Genomic DNA, 18541 nt, shown 5'->3' with positions numbered 1-18541 from the left:
CCCTGCGCCAGCCCGCTGGGAGGGTCTGCCCACCGAGAGCGCCAGGGCCACCGCGCGCCCGCCCCCTACGCTAACGAGCGCGGGCCCTCGGGCGCACCTCGCCGCCGCCCTGCGAGCCCCGCCCCTCATGCTAATGAGCGGCCGCCTCTCCCACAAGGCAGCGCGCCGGGACGACGCGGCCGGCTCCGGAGCCCTTTGTGAGGGCGGCGGGCTGCGCCAGACGGCGGCACCATGAGCGGCTCGGGCGGGGCGGCGGCGGCGGCCGTCAGCTCCGCGCCGCCCGCGCAGGACGAGGGCATGACGTGGTGGTACCGCTGGCTGTGTCGCCTGTCGGGGGTGCTGGGAGCCGTCTGTGAGTACCCGGCCCGGGGGAGGGGCCGGCCCCGCCGCCCACCGCGCATGCGTGCCCGGCCCCGCCCCCTCGGGCGCGCCCCCGCGGGGAGGGGCTGGGGGGCCGGGTTGGGGGGCTCTGCGGGGCGCGCGCGGGGCTGGCGCCTGGCGGTTGCTATGGTTCCCGGCCGCGCGGCCGGCGGCCCCGGGGACGTTCCAGGAGGGCGGGAGCCCCCGCGGCCAAGTCGCCGCCCCCCGCCGCGTCCGAGCGCGGGGACAGCGCGGCCTTTGTGTCGGCGGCGGGGCGGCGGGGCTTCCCGAGGCTTCCCAGATGCCGCTCGCCGGGCGCCCGCTCAGCCCGGCCCGGAGGCAGCCGCACCTGTTGACTTGGGCGTGGGTGGGGGCGCCAGCCGTCTTAACTTCTGGGCAAGGTTGTTGATACGTGGGGCGGACAAGCAGGCCCCGAGGGAGGGCCGGGCAGTGAGCCGAGGGGACGCGGCCTCTCATCGGGGTCCTCACTGTCCATCCAGAGGCGGGCGCGTTCCCTTTGCTGGCCACTCTGCCTCAGCCGCCTCTCCTCTCCCCTCCTCGTACTCCCAGCGCCACCCCCGACACACATCCTGCCACCCCCCCGAAAGAACACGAACAGCAAGGCAGACCTGCTACAGAAGTAAAACAAAGCTCACACGGCAGGTCTTCGGAAGGCAGATAGGCGTCTAGTCCGTTTGAATGGTCCTCTCGCCTCGCCTGTGCCTGCGGCCCTCCGCTTTGGGACTTGCTGGAGGAGAGGGCACCTCCCCTGGACTTGAACGAGTGCCCGCCTGGCACAGAGGGCTGGGGCAGGGCAGATGCTGATCACGTCGGCCAGAAGGAACACCTTTCAGGGTCCCCTTCCAGCCCCACAGTCCTGCCGGTGGGTGGATGCTGGAAGGACGTTCAGGAGTGCAGGGGTGGGAGTGTGCGGCTCAGGCAGGGCACGCCCTTATCCGGAGGTGATAATGGGACGCGCCCCTGAGTCCCATCTCACTGCCACGTCCCACTGCGTCACTGCTGTTGGAGCAAGCATGTTTTTGACTCTGGAGAGACTGCTGGCTCGAGGTCAGGCCTTAGATAAGATCCTCTCAAGTTTGGCTAGCTGCTTTCCTTGCAGGTCAGAGTGGGGGTCCTGCAGCGAGTGACAGTGGGCGGTGGGGGAGAAAGGAAGGGTTCTGACGGTGGCCGGTGGGCTGTCACCTTCCCACTCTCTTGGATTCAGCAGCCCTGCTGACTCCCTGGTTCACCCTGATATCCCATGCAGTTCTGTGTCTCTCAAAGTGGGGTACCTGGGCCGCCCCAGGACTTCATGGTGTTGGGGCTACAGATGAAGCACCAGGAGAAGCTTGTGGCATCACCCTGAAGTGTCAGTTCACCTGAAGACCGGTGGGAGGGGATTGTCACGCAGACACCAAGTAGTATACCACAGGGGAGGGCGCAAAGCACACAGGAGTGTTTGGGATGAGGGGCGCCTGGCCGGCGCAGTTGGTGGCGTGTGCAACTCTTGATGTTGGGGCTGTGAGTTCAAGCCCCACGTTGGGTGTAGACGTTACTTAAAAATAAAATCTTAAAAAAAAAAAAAGGCTCAGGGATGAAACAGGAATTCAGATAAGGGTTGTGCTTCTGGTCAGTCACTTCAGGGTAGGGTTGCCCTCCTGGCCGGTGGGGGCCTTGGAGAGGCATTTATTCAGGGTCCTGACAGTCATGTAGAGGCCGTAGCCTGGGAGGGAAGAGGACTGTACAGGATGCCTTCCTCACTTAGCAAGAACACTGGAAACTCCAGGGGCATCTTCCAGCCTTGACTGTTACGGGGCTCCTGGCTGGAGCCTTTCTGTTTGGGTCGAAACCTGGTTCTCCCCCAAGGTTCGCTGTTGGTAGGACAGTGTGGGGAGGGCCGGAGCTGGAGGCGAAATGCTGGCTGCCGCAGGTGTAGACTGCTGTCAGGGGAGCCCAGGCACAGCCAAGAGCCAGGCAGAAGCAGTACTGTGTTGCAGGCACTCACGTCTGTGGCCCTGGGGGGCCTTGCTGCCTGAAAGCCTATGTGCCATGTCCAAGGGGAGTGCCGCCTTTTTAGTAGGCAGAATGTGCCTCTGTCCTTTTAGGAGACCTGGGGGACACACGAGGGCAGTCCCTCTGCAGTTTGGGCTCGCTTCATCTGGTTTCCTCCTCCACCGCCTGCAGCCTGCATAGGGTTTCAAGGGAGAACAACAGAATTCCAGGCCCAGCCAGGGATCAGGTACAGAGGTTTAATGTTTAATGAACTGGTGGCTAATTGCTGCCTCGGGGCCCAGCTTTCAGCCCCACCCCAGCTAGGGCCCTGGCAGCTGGGCTGGGTGCCGGGCTGGGAGCCAGGGCCCCGGAAGTGCCTGGCTGGCACCGGGAGTTCCGGGAGAAGCGGGCCCCAGAGGCAGCTGGTGTGTGCAGAGGCGGGCCTGGCACACCCTGCCCGTGGGGCGCAGTCAGGAGTGCAGGGCCAGGCTCCACATTTGGGGCATCGGGGCCTGGTGTTTCAGGGGTGGGTGGCCTGGGCTGTGGCACTTGCCTATGTGCAGGAGAGAAAACAGGCCTAAAACGGTGACGAGAACATCCTTAGCTGTGTGCAAGTCACAGCTGACATGGTTACCCAGGGCTGCCTGGTCCTGACTTCTGTTCCGGGAGAGGCCGCTCTGGTCCCAACCAAAATCCAAGCCACGTTTTCTGCGTCAGAGCGCTTCTTGTGTGGCCAACCCTGCTAATGGTGGCGCCTGCCTGGCCTGAGCCCTCCAGACTCTTCTCTCTTTTCATCCTCAGTACCTGGCAGTGGGTACGGGTACGGCTGGGGTTCAGAGGCCGGCCCTCCGAGCCATGCATTGGACAGAGGGTGAGACGCCCTCCAAGCCAGCCAGCCACACCTTTGCTGTGGGGCCTGGGACCAGCCGCTTCCCCTCTCTGAGCCTGCGTCCTCATCCGGGATGCCGAGCAGTTACTTTGGTCTCCCTTGTCTCGGGTGGCAGAGGGGAGACTTGTAGGTGCTGTGGGCGGAGGCAAGTGTCGGGTGTCGGAAGGGGTCTGCTGGGGGTCCTTCCCGGCAGGCTCTGTCCCTTCCTCCCTGCTGATTCCTGCTCCTGTCTCGCTTCCAAGCTTGCGCCATCTCAGGCCTCTTCAACTGCGTCACCATCCATCCTCTGAACATCGCGGCCGGCGTGTGGATGATGTGAGTAGCCTCGTGACTATCTTGCCCGGTGGGGCTGGGGCTCGCCATGCAGGGCTTCACCTCCTTCATACCCTGTCATGTTTCGTTTTCCTGATTCTCTGTAGGGGCAGGCCAGGGGAACCCCCATCCAGGCCTTTATTGGGTTTAGGGCTGGGGTCACAAACATGTCCTGAGTTAGAGGCTTGGTGTCTGGTGGGGTTGGAGCCCGGTGCTGGGATCTGGAGCTCCAGCTTGGAGGTGAGCAAGCCACAGACGGGGCAGATTAGAGCTGGTGCGGGATCAGGTGGTTAGAATGCCCTAGATGAATTCCTTGCCCGCCTCCTGCCAGGGTAGCTCATTCCCGTGGGAAGGGAAGGCAGGGGGTGAGCACTGGCCAGTGCGGCTCTGGCCGCATCTGAGCCACCCAGCGCACGTGAGAGGTGGCCGTGCACCAGGCATTGCCTGTGCCCCTGTGGGACCTGGCCGGGGAGGGGCACGGAGATGGACAGGGTGGAGTCCTGCCCCCAGAGAACTCAGGCCAGGGCGGAGGCTTGCTGGGTGGGGCCCAGAGACACATGGGGGATTGGGGTGTTGAGGCACTGGGCCGAGGCTTCAGTGGGCTGAGTCAGAAGACAGGCTGGCCTGGCTGTGGAAGGGCTGGGAGGACGGGCCTGTACAGGAGGCTGGGGAGAGCTAGGGGTGGGGGGATGTGGGTTGTGCAGAGTCCCTGCTCTGGGCTCAGGTGGGCTCCTGGGGCACCTGCAGCTTGAGTTTCTCTTGAACATAGGTAATGAGGGCCCTGGTGTCTGTTACTGTGACCCAGCCATGGAGAACACAAAGACTGGAGCAGACCCCTCAGTCTGTCCCCGCGGGTTAGCTGTCCCCAGCCAGAATACAGGAAGGCATGGGGGAGCGGGGAGAGAACACTACACCACAGGGCTTGCTAAGCTCCCTCCTCCCTGTGTGGCCTTGCCGAGGGTCAGCCCTCAGTGACTGTGGACTGACTGACCCACTCCTGGCCGTTCTGGTGGATGAGCCGCTGCTGGGGACAGCTTTCCCAGTGCTGATGGCCACATGGGTGACAGGGGTGATCATGCTAGTAGCCGAGTGGCGGCTGGCTCTCTGCCCAGTGCTCTGTGTGGAGGGACTCACTGCATGCTTATGGCGGCGCCGTGATGCAGGGGGTCTTGTCTCCTTCGAAGACAGAGGGATAAAGGGAAGACCAGATTCTTCCTCTGGAGCATTCCTTTCGGTTAGGGAGGCTGGTGTGTGGGCAGTGGTTCAGCAGTGGCCCTGAGAGGAAGACGGCAGGGGGGTGGGGTGGGCGGGAGGAGGCATTCTGGTGCTGGGCATTGGGGTCCGCCCATATCCCCAGGCCTGTCAGCCTGCCCCTCTCTTTTTCTGCCCTCCAGCATGAACGCCTTCATCCTGTTGCTCTGCGAGGCGCCCTTCTGCTGCCAGTTCATTGAGTTTGCGAACACGGTGGCGGAGAAGGTGGACCGGCTGCGCTCCTGGCAGAAGGCTGTCTTCTACTGCGGGTGAGGGGCCCCAGGGCAGGCGGGGACGGTGGGGACATTGAACCTTCCAGGGCCCCTGACACGTTTCCCAAGACTCAAGGAGCTGAAGGGCAGGCACTAGGTAGTGGCTGGCGCGTGGGGGGACTGTCAGCGAGGATGAGGCTGGGAGAGCTTTGCGCAGAGCTCTCTGGTGATGGCCGTTGTGCTGTGTGACCCGCGGTGGCGCAGCGGGGGAGCGAGCCCACCGCTGCAGTCTTCCGCACTTCAGATGTGGGATGTAGGTGCCCCGTGGCCTGCTGTGTGATAGAGAAAAGTGAGCAGTGCTTGGAATGTTGGCCCATCATTTGGGAGTTGTTAACTAGATTCTGGTAGGTTCATAGAATGTGTTTGTGGGCAGCCTTTCAAGAGTGTGGCCCGTCCAGGTGCCCTGACATGAGGGCGAGTTGCAGAACAGAAACGGTCGCCTTTCTATATGCTTCCCTTTGATTTTCCCACTTCTAACAACAGATTCCGTACGCAGCCCTGTCCACCTGAGTCATGAGGTTGAACTAATTTCAGGATGTGTCTAATACACAGAAGCTTCGGAACAGCGCTGGTGCCTAGGAGGCCCTCAGCAGCTTCTGGCAGCAACAGCAGTAGTTACTAGGGTTTAGGTTATCTTTGAAATGAAAGCGGAGACGTTTGGTGGAGGCCAGTGGTTTTGACGCACCAGACACGCATTCTTTCCGCTCTGGAGCCACTTCCCGCTGGGTCTCCACCACAGAGTAATACAGGATCACAGAGCGCTGCCTGTCATCGTGTCCTTTGCCTTGACCTTTTTTTTTTAAGAAATGTATTTTAAAAATACTAACAGTAACATGCATTCATTAAGAATGATTTGGAAAATATTAAAGCCCCCCTACTTGGAACGCTTTGGTAAGTTTTGGTCTGCTACTCTGCAGGCAGCTTTTTAAACCGGTTTCTGACACGGTCATAACCATTCTAAAGGAATTTGTATCCTCCTTTTTTTCACTTCATATCGTGATATAAACATTTTCAGGATCACTACAAAGACTTTAGGACGTTACTTTTAATGATGGGAATATTTATTCCACTGTGTACGTCATGCTTTTTCTTAATTTGTTAACTGTGGTGCAAATCAAATCAAACCGTGATAACCCGCGATGTGCCAAAGCTTTTTCTGTGATGCTTTTCTTAGGATATGTTTCCAGATGTGCACTTACTAGGTCAGAGATCACAGTCATTGAAAAGGCTTCAGTACATGACTACATTGCTTTCGAGTTTCTGTCACCTCTCTAGCCTCCCAGTGTGTGCACCATTTTACACTTGTGTCCGTTGTTTTGGAGGTGAGGTGTTTTTCCAGACGGCTTTGCTAACTGCATTTTCTTTTTTGGAAATGGTCTAGTTTACTTTTTACCTTTTGGCATCTTAATGTTTTACTTAGTAAGTTCTACGTTTCCTGTAATGAACATTTCTCAGTCCTTTGTTATATTTTATGCAAACATTTTTCCAGCCTGTGTGCTTTTGTTTTGACTGAAGATTTTCCCTCATGGTGATTTCTGTTATTCTTTTATTACCTAGAAATTTTATGACCACAGTAAAACCTCAGATCACTTGTCCCGCCTGAATAGAGTCAGGTGGAATTCCACTGGTGGTCCAGTCTTACCTTCTTTGTGTGCAGGGTGCGTGTGGGCAGGGGAGGCCTCTGGGCAGACAGTCTGGCCCAGGGAAGCAACAGGACAGAGTGCTGGTCCTCCAGACGCAGTATCTTCCTGAGTAGGTAACCTAGCCGCCACCCTGGTCTGGGAATCCCTGCCAGAATCTAGAGAGTCAGCCCCATGGCTACTCAAGCCAGAGCGGACACCTGCCGCCAGGTGGCGCCAGACAGAGGTCGGGACCAGACGGAGCTGCGGCTGCTCCGGCCGGGAACCTAGCAAGCAGGAAACCCCATGCCTTGTGCAGTTGAAGCTTTGGGTTCTTGGGTGGTGAGATGTGGCCGGTTTTACTACAGTGCAGAGAGCTACCATGTATCTGGTGCTGATGTTGTTCCGGGCATTGTACTGTGTCGTTAACACTAACACGGGAGGAATTCAGGGACTTGCTGAGTCACAAAGCCACTAGGGGGTGGACTGACATGCGATTTTCTGGTCGGCCTGTTTTATGGACAGGGAGGGCAGACTATCCCAGTACTGTTTCATCCTTTGTGTGCCACAGACCCTGTCAACGATCTGATGAAGGCTTTACATCTTCTCCCCGAAAATACACAGAATTTCGCAGACAAGTGCCTGTGTGTCTAAGGACTTTCTGAAGCCTGGCTGTGAACCTGTGTCCGGACTGATTTCTCGGGACCCTTCCTGCACCTGGTGTCTGGGGAGGGGGCCTGGAAGCGGCGAGGCCGCCGCAGGGCGGGAGTACCCCCTGACCTCTGCCTCTCTCGTAGGATGGCCATCATTCCCGTCGTCATCAGCCTGACCCTGACCACGCTGCTGGGCAATGCCATCGCATTCGCTACTGGGGTGTTGTATGGACTCTCTGCTCTGGGCAAGAAGTGAGTGTGCCTCTCCTGGCCCCCCGCGGGGGGATCTTGACATCCTGCCTCCTGAAAGTCTCTCAGGGAGGAGGGTCTGGGAGGGGCCTCGTTACCCCTCTGCGGACACTGAGGCACAGAGGCTGTCAACATCCTCGGGGTGTTCAGCTCTAGGGGACAGGAGCAGGAGGGCTCGTGGGCTTCTGCTGGCCTGGTCGTACCTCGCCACAGCCCATAGTGGGGCTGGCAGGTCTGTGGCTTGGGAGAGCCTCTTCCTCTGTCCTCAGAGCTCGGACTGCAACTCTGAGTCCTTCTCCACCCAGCACCCCAGGCAGCCGTGCCACTCTTAGAGGGGACCTGTCTGCCATCCCAGCAGCAGGGTGTCTGCGGAAACCAGAGCCCAGTAGGGTGTCCCTGCAGGTCGTGCCTTGGTCACAGGCCAGGAATCTGATAGTGGCTGGGAGGGCTGTGTGCCTGGGGTCTTTCCCCCCGTGACGCTGACTCGCTCTCTCCCCAGGGGCGATGCCATCTCCTATGCCAGGATCCAGCAGCAGAAGCAGCAGGGGGATGAGGAGAAGCTCACGGACACCCTGGAGGGGGAGCTGTAATGTGAGCTTCCTGCTCGCTCCTGTGCCTCTGTGTGGACACGTCCTGCAGGGATGAGGCCTGGAGCATTGACCCTGAAGGACAGCCTGGAAGAGGAGCCTTTGCCTGGCTCCCATCAGCCCCTCTACCCCCGTCCCTATCCCTGGAGTCCTCTTCTGTCTTCTCCTTTCTCTAGCTTGGTGTCTCCCGGCCCTGGGCCTCGGCCAGCAGGAAGGAGACTGGCAGTGACAGCGGGCAGCCCCAGGGGTGACCCAGGCCACAGGGCTGGAGGCAGAGCAGAGCCTGGCCCCACGCACAGCTGGCCTGGCTCAGCCGGAAACAGGCCGTCGTGTGCATTTCCAGACTCCCACTGCTAGCAGAGCCACCGGGGATCTGCTGAACGCTTGGGAGGAGCTTCCCCCAGAGATGCTGGGCCCGGGCATTGGGCAGAGGGAGCCTCCTCTTGGCTCTCCAGGCAGGAAAGTATGCTGTAGGCTGAGCCACCTGGGCCCCCTCTGTCCACCTGTCATTGGGACAGAGTGGTGCCCTGCTGCCCATGGTCTGCTGCTGCCCGGGCCCCTCCCTGCCTCTCTGTTCTCTCATGGGAGCCCACAGCACTCCCGGGATGCTTCTAGAGTACCCAGAACAGCAGCCTTGGCAGCGGCTGGACGTCCGGGGAGTGCTCCCTCCCCCAGCTCCCTGGAAGCTTGGACAAGCTGTTCCAGGATACTTCTCATGGGCCTGGCCTGGGCCCCCAGGTTCTCCCCTCAACCCCCAAGGCCCTGGTGCTAAGGGAGTGGGGAGGGCAGGCTCTCCTCTCCCATGGGGCTGTTTGTCCACCTCTCTGGTGTGGTCCTGCCGTGTTAGCAGTGGCCCAAGCCCAGTTAGTAGGTCTAAGCTCGACCCACCGATACTGCTGCTGGCCTGCCCCCGACCCTGCCTTCGGGGAGCTTCTTGCCTTTGAGAGCTGGGCAGAGGCCAGAGCTGCCTCCGCCACCATGAGCTGTACCCAGGCCACCTGGGAACAAAGCCTGTGCGGGGGGCATGAGGAGGCGGCCCTGCCTGGGCTGTGCACCATCTCCCCCGGCCTCCTTCCATGCCAGTGTTCCTGTGTCCCCCGCGTATGTCCGCCTCAGCCCGCTGACGGCTCCGCTCACCGGACTTGCCCCCAGCTGCTAGGCCTGTCTGATGGGACCTGACGGAGCCCAGGCGGCACTGGGCAGAAATGGGCGGTGTAGAAAAGGCTCCATCTGGGGCCTAGCTCTGCTCTTCCTTCTCCCAGGACCCTGGCGGCGCCTGCTCACGGCCCCGAGCTCAGCCCCAGTCCTGCTTTGTTGGACCTTGGGCTGTGTCCAGATCCTTGCTTCCCAGAGGGCGCGCTCCTCTCAGGGGCTTGTTAGTGTTGGACAGCAGGAGGGGCAGTTACTGTCCTGGGGACACATCCCAGGGCTCCTGGTCAGCAGTGGCCCCCGGCGGCCTTCCAGAGGGCCTGACCAGGCTGGGCCCCCGGGTGGCAAGGGCACTGCAGCGTGGCTGGCCTGGTGGGACACGTGCCTTCGGGGGTCCTCTGGGACCACCTTTCTCAAACAAGCGCTAGGTTCAAAGGGCTGTGGGCTCTAGACCTCTCCGGGCGGGCGGGTGTGTCTCTGTGTCTGCCGTGTGTGTGTTTGTGTGTCTTCTGCGTGTGCTGTAAGACCTGTCTACCTCCCAAGAGGAGCGCCCCTCTTGGTTCATTCTTACCCAGGAAGTGGGACGCAAGGGTCACTCCTGCCCACCCCTCCTGCCCCTGCGGCAGGGGCCTTGATGGCGGGGGCTTCCTTCTTCAGGAGGAGGGGGGCTGGCTCTGTGTTCAGGAAGGCTGCACCTCTACCCTGTTGGGAAGTCGGGTGGGGGTCAGGTGGGCTCTAGAGGCAGGCGCAGAGGTGGGAGGGCCCTCCAGCCCCTCAGTCACCGGCCAGGATGGACCCGAGGTTCCCAGCGAGTAGGGCTAAGCAATCCTGGAGCAGTGACCCCATCCCTCAGTGTGGGGTGCCGCCTTGCAAGGAACATCTGTCCAGCTGGCAGAAGGGGCTGGGCCGCCAGGTTCCACTCCTGCCTCCACGGGTCTGGACTCTTGTCTCGGGGCCCTCACCTTCTCAGTGTTCGGTGTGCATTTTGAGCAATAAAGCCTGGCGGGAGTTTGTATGCTCGCTCATATACTGCCTGTTCCCTCCACACCCCCAGCCCCACCCCTGGTGCCGTAAGCAAGCAGGCTGGGACCACTGGCCCTGGGAGTAACTGCCATTTTATTGAGGACCTTCTGTGCGGCTGGCCCTGTCCCAATCCTGCTCACAGCATCTAAGACGAGGAGTGTGGCTTGCCGAGGTCACACAGCTGGGGAGGGCTGAGTCTGTGGGACAGAGCCAACCCGCGGCCAGGCTCTACCCCACCGGCTGCCTCGCCCCTTCCCTCTGCCTTACTGTGGACAGGTCGGGGGTGGCCGGAGGGGGCCTTGCCTAGGGCAGCAGGCCCTGGCAACCTTGGCTGAGAGTTTGGGTCTAGCCAAACCTGGCTGCTGGGTGGGCTCCCCCATCTGCAATATACCCCATCCTGCCAGTCCAAGGCCAAGAGCCTGATTTATTTTTACAAACAGGGTGAACATGGTTTGCAGACAGGAGCACTTGAGCCCCGTTTCCAGAGGTTGGGTGGGTGCAGGAGGAAGTGCCTGTGCTGGGTCTTGGGCCCTGGCCTGTGGGAGTCTAGAATGTTCCCCATAGTACCCATAAACTTTTAGAGGTACAGATTTGTCTTCCTCCCTGTAGTCAAGTTGTTCCGTGGTGACTAAGCGGATCAGAACAAAATGGCACGATGATGTCCCTGTGTGGATCCATCCACCGTCTCCCGCCCTGTGCTCTCTCCTCGTTATAGCCCTCTGGGCGCATCCTCTGCACCCAAGTAAGGAACCAGGCCCCAGGTCAGCCAGCAGGGCCTTGTCCTGGCCCCCGGGCCGTGTGCTCCCCTGTGGCCCATGGCTGCCTCCTCTGCCGGTGCGTCTTGGCCGATGAGTGTGCAACACGGCAGGCTGCCTGAGCTGGGGCCTAGGATGGAGAGGGGTGCTGCCTGCCCAGAGCCAGAACGTGCCCTGTGGGGGGCCTGCCATGCTTCTGTCTGGTCCTCCTGTGTTCCGTCAGATGGCAGATTGCTGCTGCCTTCGGGCTCAGCGTGCAGGCTTGTGGCCAGCGCAGAGGCCTTGCGCCCAGTGGTTTGGCACCCCGGGCGGGGACCCTCACCTAGTGCAGGAAGGACCTCCTCCCAGTGCGGAAGAAGGACTCAATCTGCTCCAGCGACCGGCCCTTGGTCTCAGGCACCCAGCAGCCAGTGAACACCAGGCTGGCCAAGCAGATGGCAGTGAAGAAGAAGAAAGGCACGTGGAGGCCGAAGGCGTTCTGGGGGTATGGAAGGGATGCCTGGTCACACGAGGGGGGGGGGGGGTTTCCTGGGACCCTTCTAGTGTTAGCCAGCCTTGAGGGGCCTTCCCCTTACTCCCCCGCTCAGGGGTCTCCCTGGGCTCCTCACTGCCTCCCGCATGAGACACAAATGCTTTAGCATGGCCCGCCCTGGCCGGGAGCTCTGGCCTCAGCCTCGGCTCAGACAGCCACCTCTCTCCCACCTGCAGGAGGCCTGCACCCCCTAGCCTGGCGGGAGCAAGCTCCTGTGTTTCTGGAGCCACCACAGACGTCCTCCTGCCCTGCCCCAGGCTCATCTGCGCCTCTGCCGGGGCTGTGCCCACCACATGTGCTCCCAAGCCCTGCCCTGACCCACTGGCTACACCAGGGGCGGCCCTGGCCCTGGCTGCCCCAGTCACACTGTCCCTCCCGGGAGCTGGGAACGAGATTCCGGTTGGCTTCAGGGCCTGTTGGGGTCTGAGCCAGCAGTGGGGAGAAGGGCACATAGCGCCCTATGTGGGCTGGCCAGCAGGGACCCTGCCGGGAGACCCCAACTGCCACCCGGACAGAAGGCCCTCTGGGCTCACTTGTCCTGGCCCGGGAGTACCTGTGGGACACTCCGAGGACTTGACCGAGAAGCCCCACCTGAGTTACTCACCACCACCAGCAGGAAGGACTTGGTGAGGGCAAAGGCAGTGAGCCAGCTGACGAGCACGCAGAGCCCCGAGGCCACACCGCGGGCTTGCAGGGGCAGGATCTCCGACATGAGGAGCCAGGTGATGGGCCCCCAGCCCATGGCGTAGCCTGCCAACAGAGAGGACGAGGGGCCTCTGCTGCCTGCACGGAGCTGCCGAGACCCCCGGGTCGCCAACCCCGCTGACACACCAGGACCACGGTGCCCCGCCCATGCCCTAGCAGGGCCCTCACACCTGAGCACAAGCCAGCCCCCCTCTGGCTGGCCATCAGCCTCCCGAGCCCTCATCCTGGTGCAGTCGCTGCACACCTACCTGTGATGAAGAGCATGGTGGCCACCAGGGGCACGAGGGTGAGGTAGCTGGAGGGGGTGGCCAGGGGCTGCTCTGTGCCCTCCAAGGACACACTCTCGAGGCCCATGGTGCTCATGGTGCTGTTGGGAGTCAGAGGCTTCGGACCGAAGTAGACATACAGCCCCAGCGTCAGGTTGGCCACAAACATAATGGTGGCTGTGGACAGACAGGTGGCCCTCGGGAGGGGGGGCCAGGACCCTCTGAGCCGGTGCTTCCTCTGCATAGCCCCTCAGCACCCTGCGCCCTCCGCGGGCCGGTTCTCATCCAGGCGGCCGCCACGGCCAGTGACTGGATGCTTCCTGCAGAGCAGCAAGCTCTGCCTGCCTGCGTTGGAGCTTCGGTCACACTGTGGCCCCCACAGGCCCTCCTGCCGCAGCGGGTGTATGCCAGGCCCTGTGCTGGGTGCTGGGGAGGCAGGACCCACAGGGCAGGTGGGACGACCCCGCACCCCACCCCGGAGCTCCCAGCCACAGCGCGCCCTGCGCGGGCCGGCGCGCCATCGTCGGCGGCGGGAGGAGGCGGCGAGTGCTCACCTGAGATGAAGAGCAGAACCTTGCGGCCAGCCAGGTCCATGGTGAGGGCGGCGATCAGCACGGAGAAGAGCCTCACGGCCCCCACGATGGCCGCATCGTCCTTCGGGGGCTGCAGGGAGGAAGCCGCTAGGGCTGAGGGGCTCCAGCGTGCTGCTTCCTGTCCCACCCGTACCCCAACAAGGGGCCGCGGGACGCTCCGGTCCCAGGCTGTGGCCACAGCTCCTTTGGAGCGTTGAGCTGCTGAGCAGGCACCATGTGTCAGGTGCTTCCTCTGGTCACCCAGCCTAGCCCACAGGGCCCCCCGGGCCAGCATGGAACCCAGCGCCACAATGACTTGTGGGACTGCACTGTCACTAATCTTTCAATCTCTTCTCCCTCTGAGTCCAGGACCGGCCGGCGCAGGCACACCCTCTAATCTCCTGTCTACAGAGGCGGAAGCTGAGGTTTGGAGGCAAGGGACTTCCCTCAGTGAGCGGTAGATGTTCTGAACCTGGGGTCCGTGACCCCGAAGGGCTCCGCACTTCTAGACAACGGGTTCCTTTGGAATCCCGGATATTTTAAAATATGTAAGTTTACTTATAAACATTATTCTGAGAACAGGGACATGGCACAAAACCAGCTAGGAGACCCTGGCGGGCTCCACAGGGCACACGCACCCCTGACACGAGCCACAGGGCAGGTGCTCAGTAAGGGACGGCCTCCCAGATGCCGGGTGGTGTGGGGTCGGGCTCTCACCAGAAGGACGGCAGTGCTTTCGAAGATGGGCTGCAGGTAGACAAGGATGGGCGTGATGCCCATCAGTTGCTGCAGGAAGCGCATCAGCAAGGCGATGAGGATGGGTCGGTACATGTGGGGGTTCCGGGCCTCGGCCCACGACATGTGGGTGCTCTAGAAACATGAAGCTGCCACTGAGGGGGAGCTGTGCCGGCCCCTCCAGCAGGCTCCACCCTGCCCTGGGTTGCATGGGGCTGGGTAGGAGACTCCCTCCTCTCTTCCCCCAGGAAGGACCCTGTGCCTGGAGGCAGTCCAGGCCATGCACAGGCCTGGGGGACCCCCGCCTGAACCCCAGGCTCTTGGATGAGCGGGTGGGTCAAGGAAGATTTTTGATTGTAAGGGTCTCTGTGTGCCCAGGCATTGGCAGCACGGAGCACGTGCTCTGGGTCAAGTGTGGCAATATCTCCCCTCCCCCGGGTTCTTGGAGGTGGGAGCTGCTCTTATCCCCATTCCCCGGGAAAAGCAACCAAGGCTCAGATAGGCCTAGCGGCTGGCCGCAGCCACACAGAGCTGTGTACCCCAACCCTCCCACACCTGTCTGCGGACGTTGTCCTGGATCTGCTGGAACTCCCAGCGGATGTCGGTGTCAGCCCCACGGAGCCAGGCCAGTGCCCGCAGCGCCTCTGTGTCCCTGCCCCGTGAGAGCAGGAAGCGAGGGGAGTTGGGCATGAAGCTGAGCAGCAGGATCATGATGAGCACGGGCCCTTCCCCGGCCACAGCCAGCCAGCGCCATGGCAGCAGGAGGCCTGGAGGTGAGGATGGGGTGAGGAGCTGGGGTCCAGGCTGGACAGAGTCCCCTCCCGTCGAGGCCTCTGAGCAACCTCATCTGTCCTCAAGGGCTAGTCCCAGGGCCACCTCCCACAGGAAGCCTACCCTGGTTGCCCCAAGCCTCTGTGATCTACACCAGGAGGGGCCCCAGGGATTGCTTGGCCCCTAGCACCGGGCCCAGCACATAGAAGGAGGTCCCTGGAGGGTCTCAAGGGCCATGGCAGGGTGATAGGTAGCCTGAGCAGGCAAGGCCCCAGGCTTCTACCCCAAATCCCCACCCCGTCTCAACCAGATGGGCTCTGATCTCTTTTCTATATGGACTTCCCATATGGCCAGAGAGAGGCAGGGTATTGCCTAGATGTACATAGCACAGTGGTATCTTGTCCCCCAGCTGGGGTTTGTTTTGGGGCGTGTTCACTGCCTTTCCAGCCCTGTCTGCTCAGCGGTACCCTGTCACTCCCACCCCTGCACACAGGAGGTGCTCAGTGCTCATTTGGATGATACTTGCCAAGGGCGTAGAGAGACAGAGATCCGAACACTGCCATGAGCTGGGGCGTGGCCCCCAGGGCCCCACGAACACTCGGGGTAGCAATCTCAGACACGTACACCTGCAAGACACATCGGCCCACCCAGGGCCTTTGGTGAGATGTAGGCTCCTGGGCCTGGCTAAGATGGGAGAGGTGGCCCCGGTGAACCTTGGGAAGTGACAAGTGGGGTCTTCTGATGGGGCTCTTGTCCTGATTGTGACTCTGTCCATTTCCCTAACCGTCAAGTGGGCGGAAGTGCTTGCCTTTGAAACGGGCAGCATGAGGTGGGGAGGCGGGAGGCCCATAGGCACCCAGACTCGGCTCCTCCCGGGCATCCCTAGCCCCCTGCTGGCCTTGCCCTGGCCCCTGACAGGGTGTGGGTGCAGCTGTGGGAGGAATCCTAGGGAGGGGAGAGACTTCCCCTTTCCCCATTGCTCAACGCAGATTTTCTTCAGTTGAGCAATGTGCCTGACTGTCGGGAAATGGGGTGGGAACTTGAAGGAATCCAAAGTGAGGTCGGCTGGGGATGTGGGGACAGATTAGCTGCCCTGCTGCAGGTGAGCTGAGGTTCCCCGGCAAACATATCTCCATTGACCGGGGGGCTGGGAGGGGGGCCGGGAGACTTCAGCCACGTGGTTGTTAGCACAGTGCTGAGGCAGTGAGGGGACAGGGATGGGCAGTCCTGGCCTTACCGGGATGCAGGCAGCTGTGAGACCCCCAGCGAAGCCTGTCAGCGTCCTCCCCAGCAGCAGCATCCAGAAGCCGTGGGCACCTGCCATGAGCGCGTAGCCAGCTGCTGATGGTACAGCTGAGAACATGATGCTGAGCTTCCGGCCCAGGAGGTCGTTGAGAACCATAGCACTAAGGCCCCCAGCTGCTGCACCCAAGGTAAATATGGACTGCAGAAAAAGGGTGGAGGGCAGACATGTGTGGGCACCCAACACTCCTACCCCCCATCAGAGCCTAGGGGCAGCCACTTTTCTAGGCTGATCGTGAGATCTCTGCCTGCAGGATCCAGGCCCTGACTGGTAGTGAGCCTCCTGTCTCCAGAGGTGTGCAAGCATCATGTGCACAACCCTTTGTTAGAGATGCCACCATGGGGAGTCCTGCTCTGGGGAGTAATGTGGGGCCACCTCTCCATAGTGGTTCAGCTCAGCCGAACGTTTAAATGTCTAATACTATTACGGCAGACAGGAGAATTCTGTGACCTGAAGTCCCTGGCATTTTTAGATTTGGGGGTTCTTGGATTCCCTGTAGAGTGTAGTGAGTAGGATCCAGTCAGTGACTTGGGCACATTGCTTAGCCTGTCCGAGCCTCAGTTTCTTTAGCTGTTTTATGGGAACAGCAGGAGTACCCACCTCATAGGGTTGGCCCTGGAGTCAACTAGCTCTCATGTACAGTGCCCAGCAGCACTCCCCTGGCACATACTGAGTGCTCAGTACACACTGGGTATCATCTTAGCTGCTCTGTTGTAATTGTAAATTGGAGGCTACTGAGATGGTAATTCTCGCATCCTGGGACTCTCAGGGCCCCCGCTCTTCCCTCCCACGTGCCCACACTCAATCCGGGGGCCCTCCTTGCCCCAGCCAGTGCCTCTTCCCATTGGCATCTGAGGCCCCTGCCCCCCATCATCCAGGGAGGTGCCCTCTCTGTTGTGGCAGTCCGGCTTTGGGGGTCTGTGGGGGGGCCTGGGGCAGGAGGGAGACCCGGAGGACCACCTCTCCACAGTCTCCTTCCCACAGCTTCTTAGCAATCACTTCCTCCTTATATTTCAGAGCAATCATCTGACCTCACTCACCCACTGCCACTCCTACAACCTGGTGAGGATCAGGGAGGGGGAAGACCAGGGCCCTACAGGGGGGCCCTAGCTTCGTGGGTCCCCGCTCACCCTGCTCTGCCCGTCTCCAGCTCAGAGGAGGGCCCTTACCCCAAACCAGGATGCCTGGCTTTTGGTCAGACTCAGGTCCGGGTCCAAGGAGTGCTCCAGGGCTGGGATGACAGGGGACGTGTAGACCAGGGCATACCCGAAGCTGAAATTGCCCAGCACGGCGGCAAAGGTGGCCAGGAACACCCTCTTGTTCTGTGGGGCCCTGGTGGTGGTGGGGGCGGGCAGAGTGATGAGGTCTTGGAGCTCCTCCTCCCCCCGCGGCTGAAAGGCTGCGGGTCCTGAGCCCAGTGGCTGCCGGCTGGGGCTCGGAGGGCAGCGCTGGGTTGGGCTGGGCCGAGGGCTCCCAGACCTTGTGTCCTCTCGCTTGGAGAATCCCCAGGACAGTCCCCAAAGCCCACCCCCGTGGCTGAGACATGGGGGAAGGGGCACTTCTCTCTAGCAGAGGAGGCTTGCCTTCCGTTGGCAGCTTTGCCTCTGAAGCTTGCTGTGTGACCTTAGGCAAGCAAGCCCCTTGCCCTCTCTGGGCTTCCCTCACCCTGGCTGCGCCAGCTGGGGGCTGGGCCTGCTCCGGGGGGAGAACAGCTCCTTAAATAGGACTGGGGTGTCTGGGGCAGAAGGGGGCCAGACGGACCTTTGCTGGACACTCACGGAAGGTCAGAGAAGGCCCAAGGCGGAAGCCGGCCCCTACCCGCAGCCCCCATGCCCCGCGACTCTCACCCGACCCGCGTCCTCTCCCCCGGCGACGGGGACTTCTCAGGGAAGGTGTCGTAGTCCGGGCCCTCGGCTCCCAGCAGCGGCTCCTGCATGGCCGCCCTCGCTCGCAGTGTCCGTGCGGCCGCCGAGGGGCCGGGTGCGGGCGGGCAGCTCCGGCCAGTAGACGCTCCGGGCAGCAGCGGCTCCGAGCATCCGGCGCAGGCTGCAGCTCCACCCCTCGGCCGCGATTGGCTGCGAGGCGGCCCTGCGGAGCCGGGGCCGGCCAATGGGGCCGCCGCGAGCGGTGCGGATGCTCGGATGCGGATGCTCGGATGCGGGCGCGGCGCCGGGGCGGGGCGCGGGCGGCGTGCGGGGCCCGGCCGGGCTTTCCCAGGGCGCGGACCCGGGAGCGGAGCGCGGGCGGACTTTCCCGGGGCGCGGGCGGCGGGGCGGGGCCGGGTGCGGGGCTCCGCGGGGCTTTCCTGAGGCGCGGACCCCGGGGCGGGGCCAGGTTTTAAATGGGCGTGACCCGCACCTCGTGCGCCCCGGGAGGCCCCTGGGCTGGCCCTTCAGATGGGAACCCCTGCACCCGCACCCGAGGGAAGAGGCGCGATGGACGCAGAGCCCCTGCGGATTCGTCCGTGTCCACGTCTGGGTGGGATACCAGCACCCACCCCACACCCAGCTCCTATAGGCTGGAGGAAAACATGCCCAGAGAGGCTT

General features: G+C 61.9%; 2 protein-coding genes across 3 annotated transcripts; one reads left to right on the top strand and one right to left on the bottom strand.

Annotated features, from left to right (window-relative positions):
• Window positions 1-157: 157 nt before the first annotated feature.
• Window positions 158-10358, top strand: CACFD1 (calcium channel flower domain containing 1). Its single transcript, XM_035015510.1, has 5 exons — window positions 158-352; window positions 3484-3556; window positions 4948-5073; window positions 7493-7600; window positions 8097-10358. Exons 1-5 carry the CDS (start codon window positions 232-234, stop codon window positions 8185-8187), a joined length of 519 nt encoding a protein of 172 aa, XP_034871401.1. The 5' UTR covers window positions 158-231; the 3' UTR covers window positions 8188-10358.
• Window positions 10359-10436: 78 nt separating this feature from the next.
• On the bottom strand, window positions 10437-18001 carry SLC2A6 (solute carrier family 2 member 6). 2 transcript variants are annotated; one of them, XM_035015508.1, is made up of 10 exons: window positions 17843-18001; window positions 17165-17327; window positions 15930-16136; window positions 15219-15318; window positions 14477-14688; window positions 13904-14056; window positions 13169-13277; window positions 12597-12791; window positions 12248-12393; window positions 10437-11589 (listed from the first exon to the last, which is right to left on the bottom strand). In XM_035015508.1, exons 1-10 carry the CDS (start codon window positions 17929-17931, stop codon window positions 11434-11436), a joined length of 1530 nt encoding a protein of 509 aa, XP_034871399.1. In that variant the 5' UTR covers window positions 17932-18001; the 3' UTR covers window positions 10437-11433. The 2 variants fall into 2 exon arrangements, with proteins under 2 accessions (XP_034871399.1, XP_034871400.1); XM_035015509.1 differs by lacking the exon at window positions 14477-14688.
• Between the last annotated feature and the right edge of the window lie 540 nt (window positions 18002-18541).

The sequence above is a fragment of the Mirounga leonina genome, unplaced genomic scaffold (assembly GCF_011800145.1).
Source record: "Mirounga leonina isolate KUSES-001 unplaced genomic scaffold, KU_Mleo_1.0 Mir_170, whole genome shotgun sequence".
NCBI classification, from domain to species: domain Eukaryota; kingdom Metazoa; phylum Chordata; class Mammalia; order Carnivora; family Phocidae; genus Mirounga; species Mirounga leonina.
Note: the sequence above shows the minus strand (reverse complement) of the source record. Positions and strands in the feature narration are given on the sequence as shown.

Bases quoted from the DNA above. Each gene is read 5' to 3' on its own strand.
- CACFD1 (XM_035015510.1), top strand. From the start codon at position 232: ATGAGCGGCTCGGGCGGGGCGGCGGCGGCGGCCGTCAGCTCCGCGCCG. The intron at 3,557-4,947 runs GTGAGTAGCCTC...TCTGCCCTCCAG, and splicing joins GCGGCCGGCGTGTGGATGAT to CATGAACGCCTTCATCCTGT. The intron at 5,074-7,492 runs GTGAGGGGCCCC...CCTCTCTCGTAG, and splicing joins AAGGCTGTCTTCTACTGCGG to GATGGCCATCATTCCCGTCG.
- SLC2A6 (XM_035015508.1), bottom strand. From the start codon at position 17,931: ATGCAGGAGCCGCTGCTGGGAGCCGAGGGCCCGGACTACGACACCTTC. The intron at 15,319-15,929 runs GTAAGGCCAGGA...TGTGTCTTGCAG, and splicing joins TCACAGCTGCCTGCATCCCG to GTGTACGTGTCTGAGATTGC. The intron at 14,689-15,218 runs GCAAGTATCATC...CCTCACCTCCAG, and splicing joins TCTGTCTCTCTACGCCCTTG to GCCTCCTGCTGCCATGGCGC.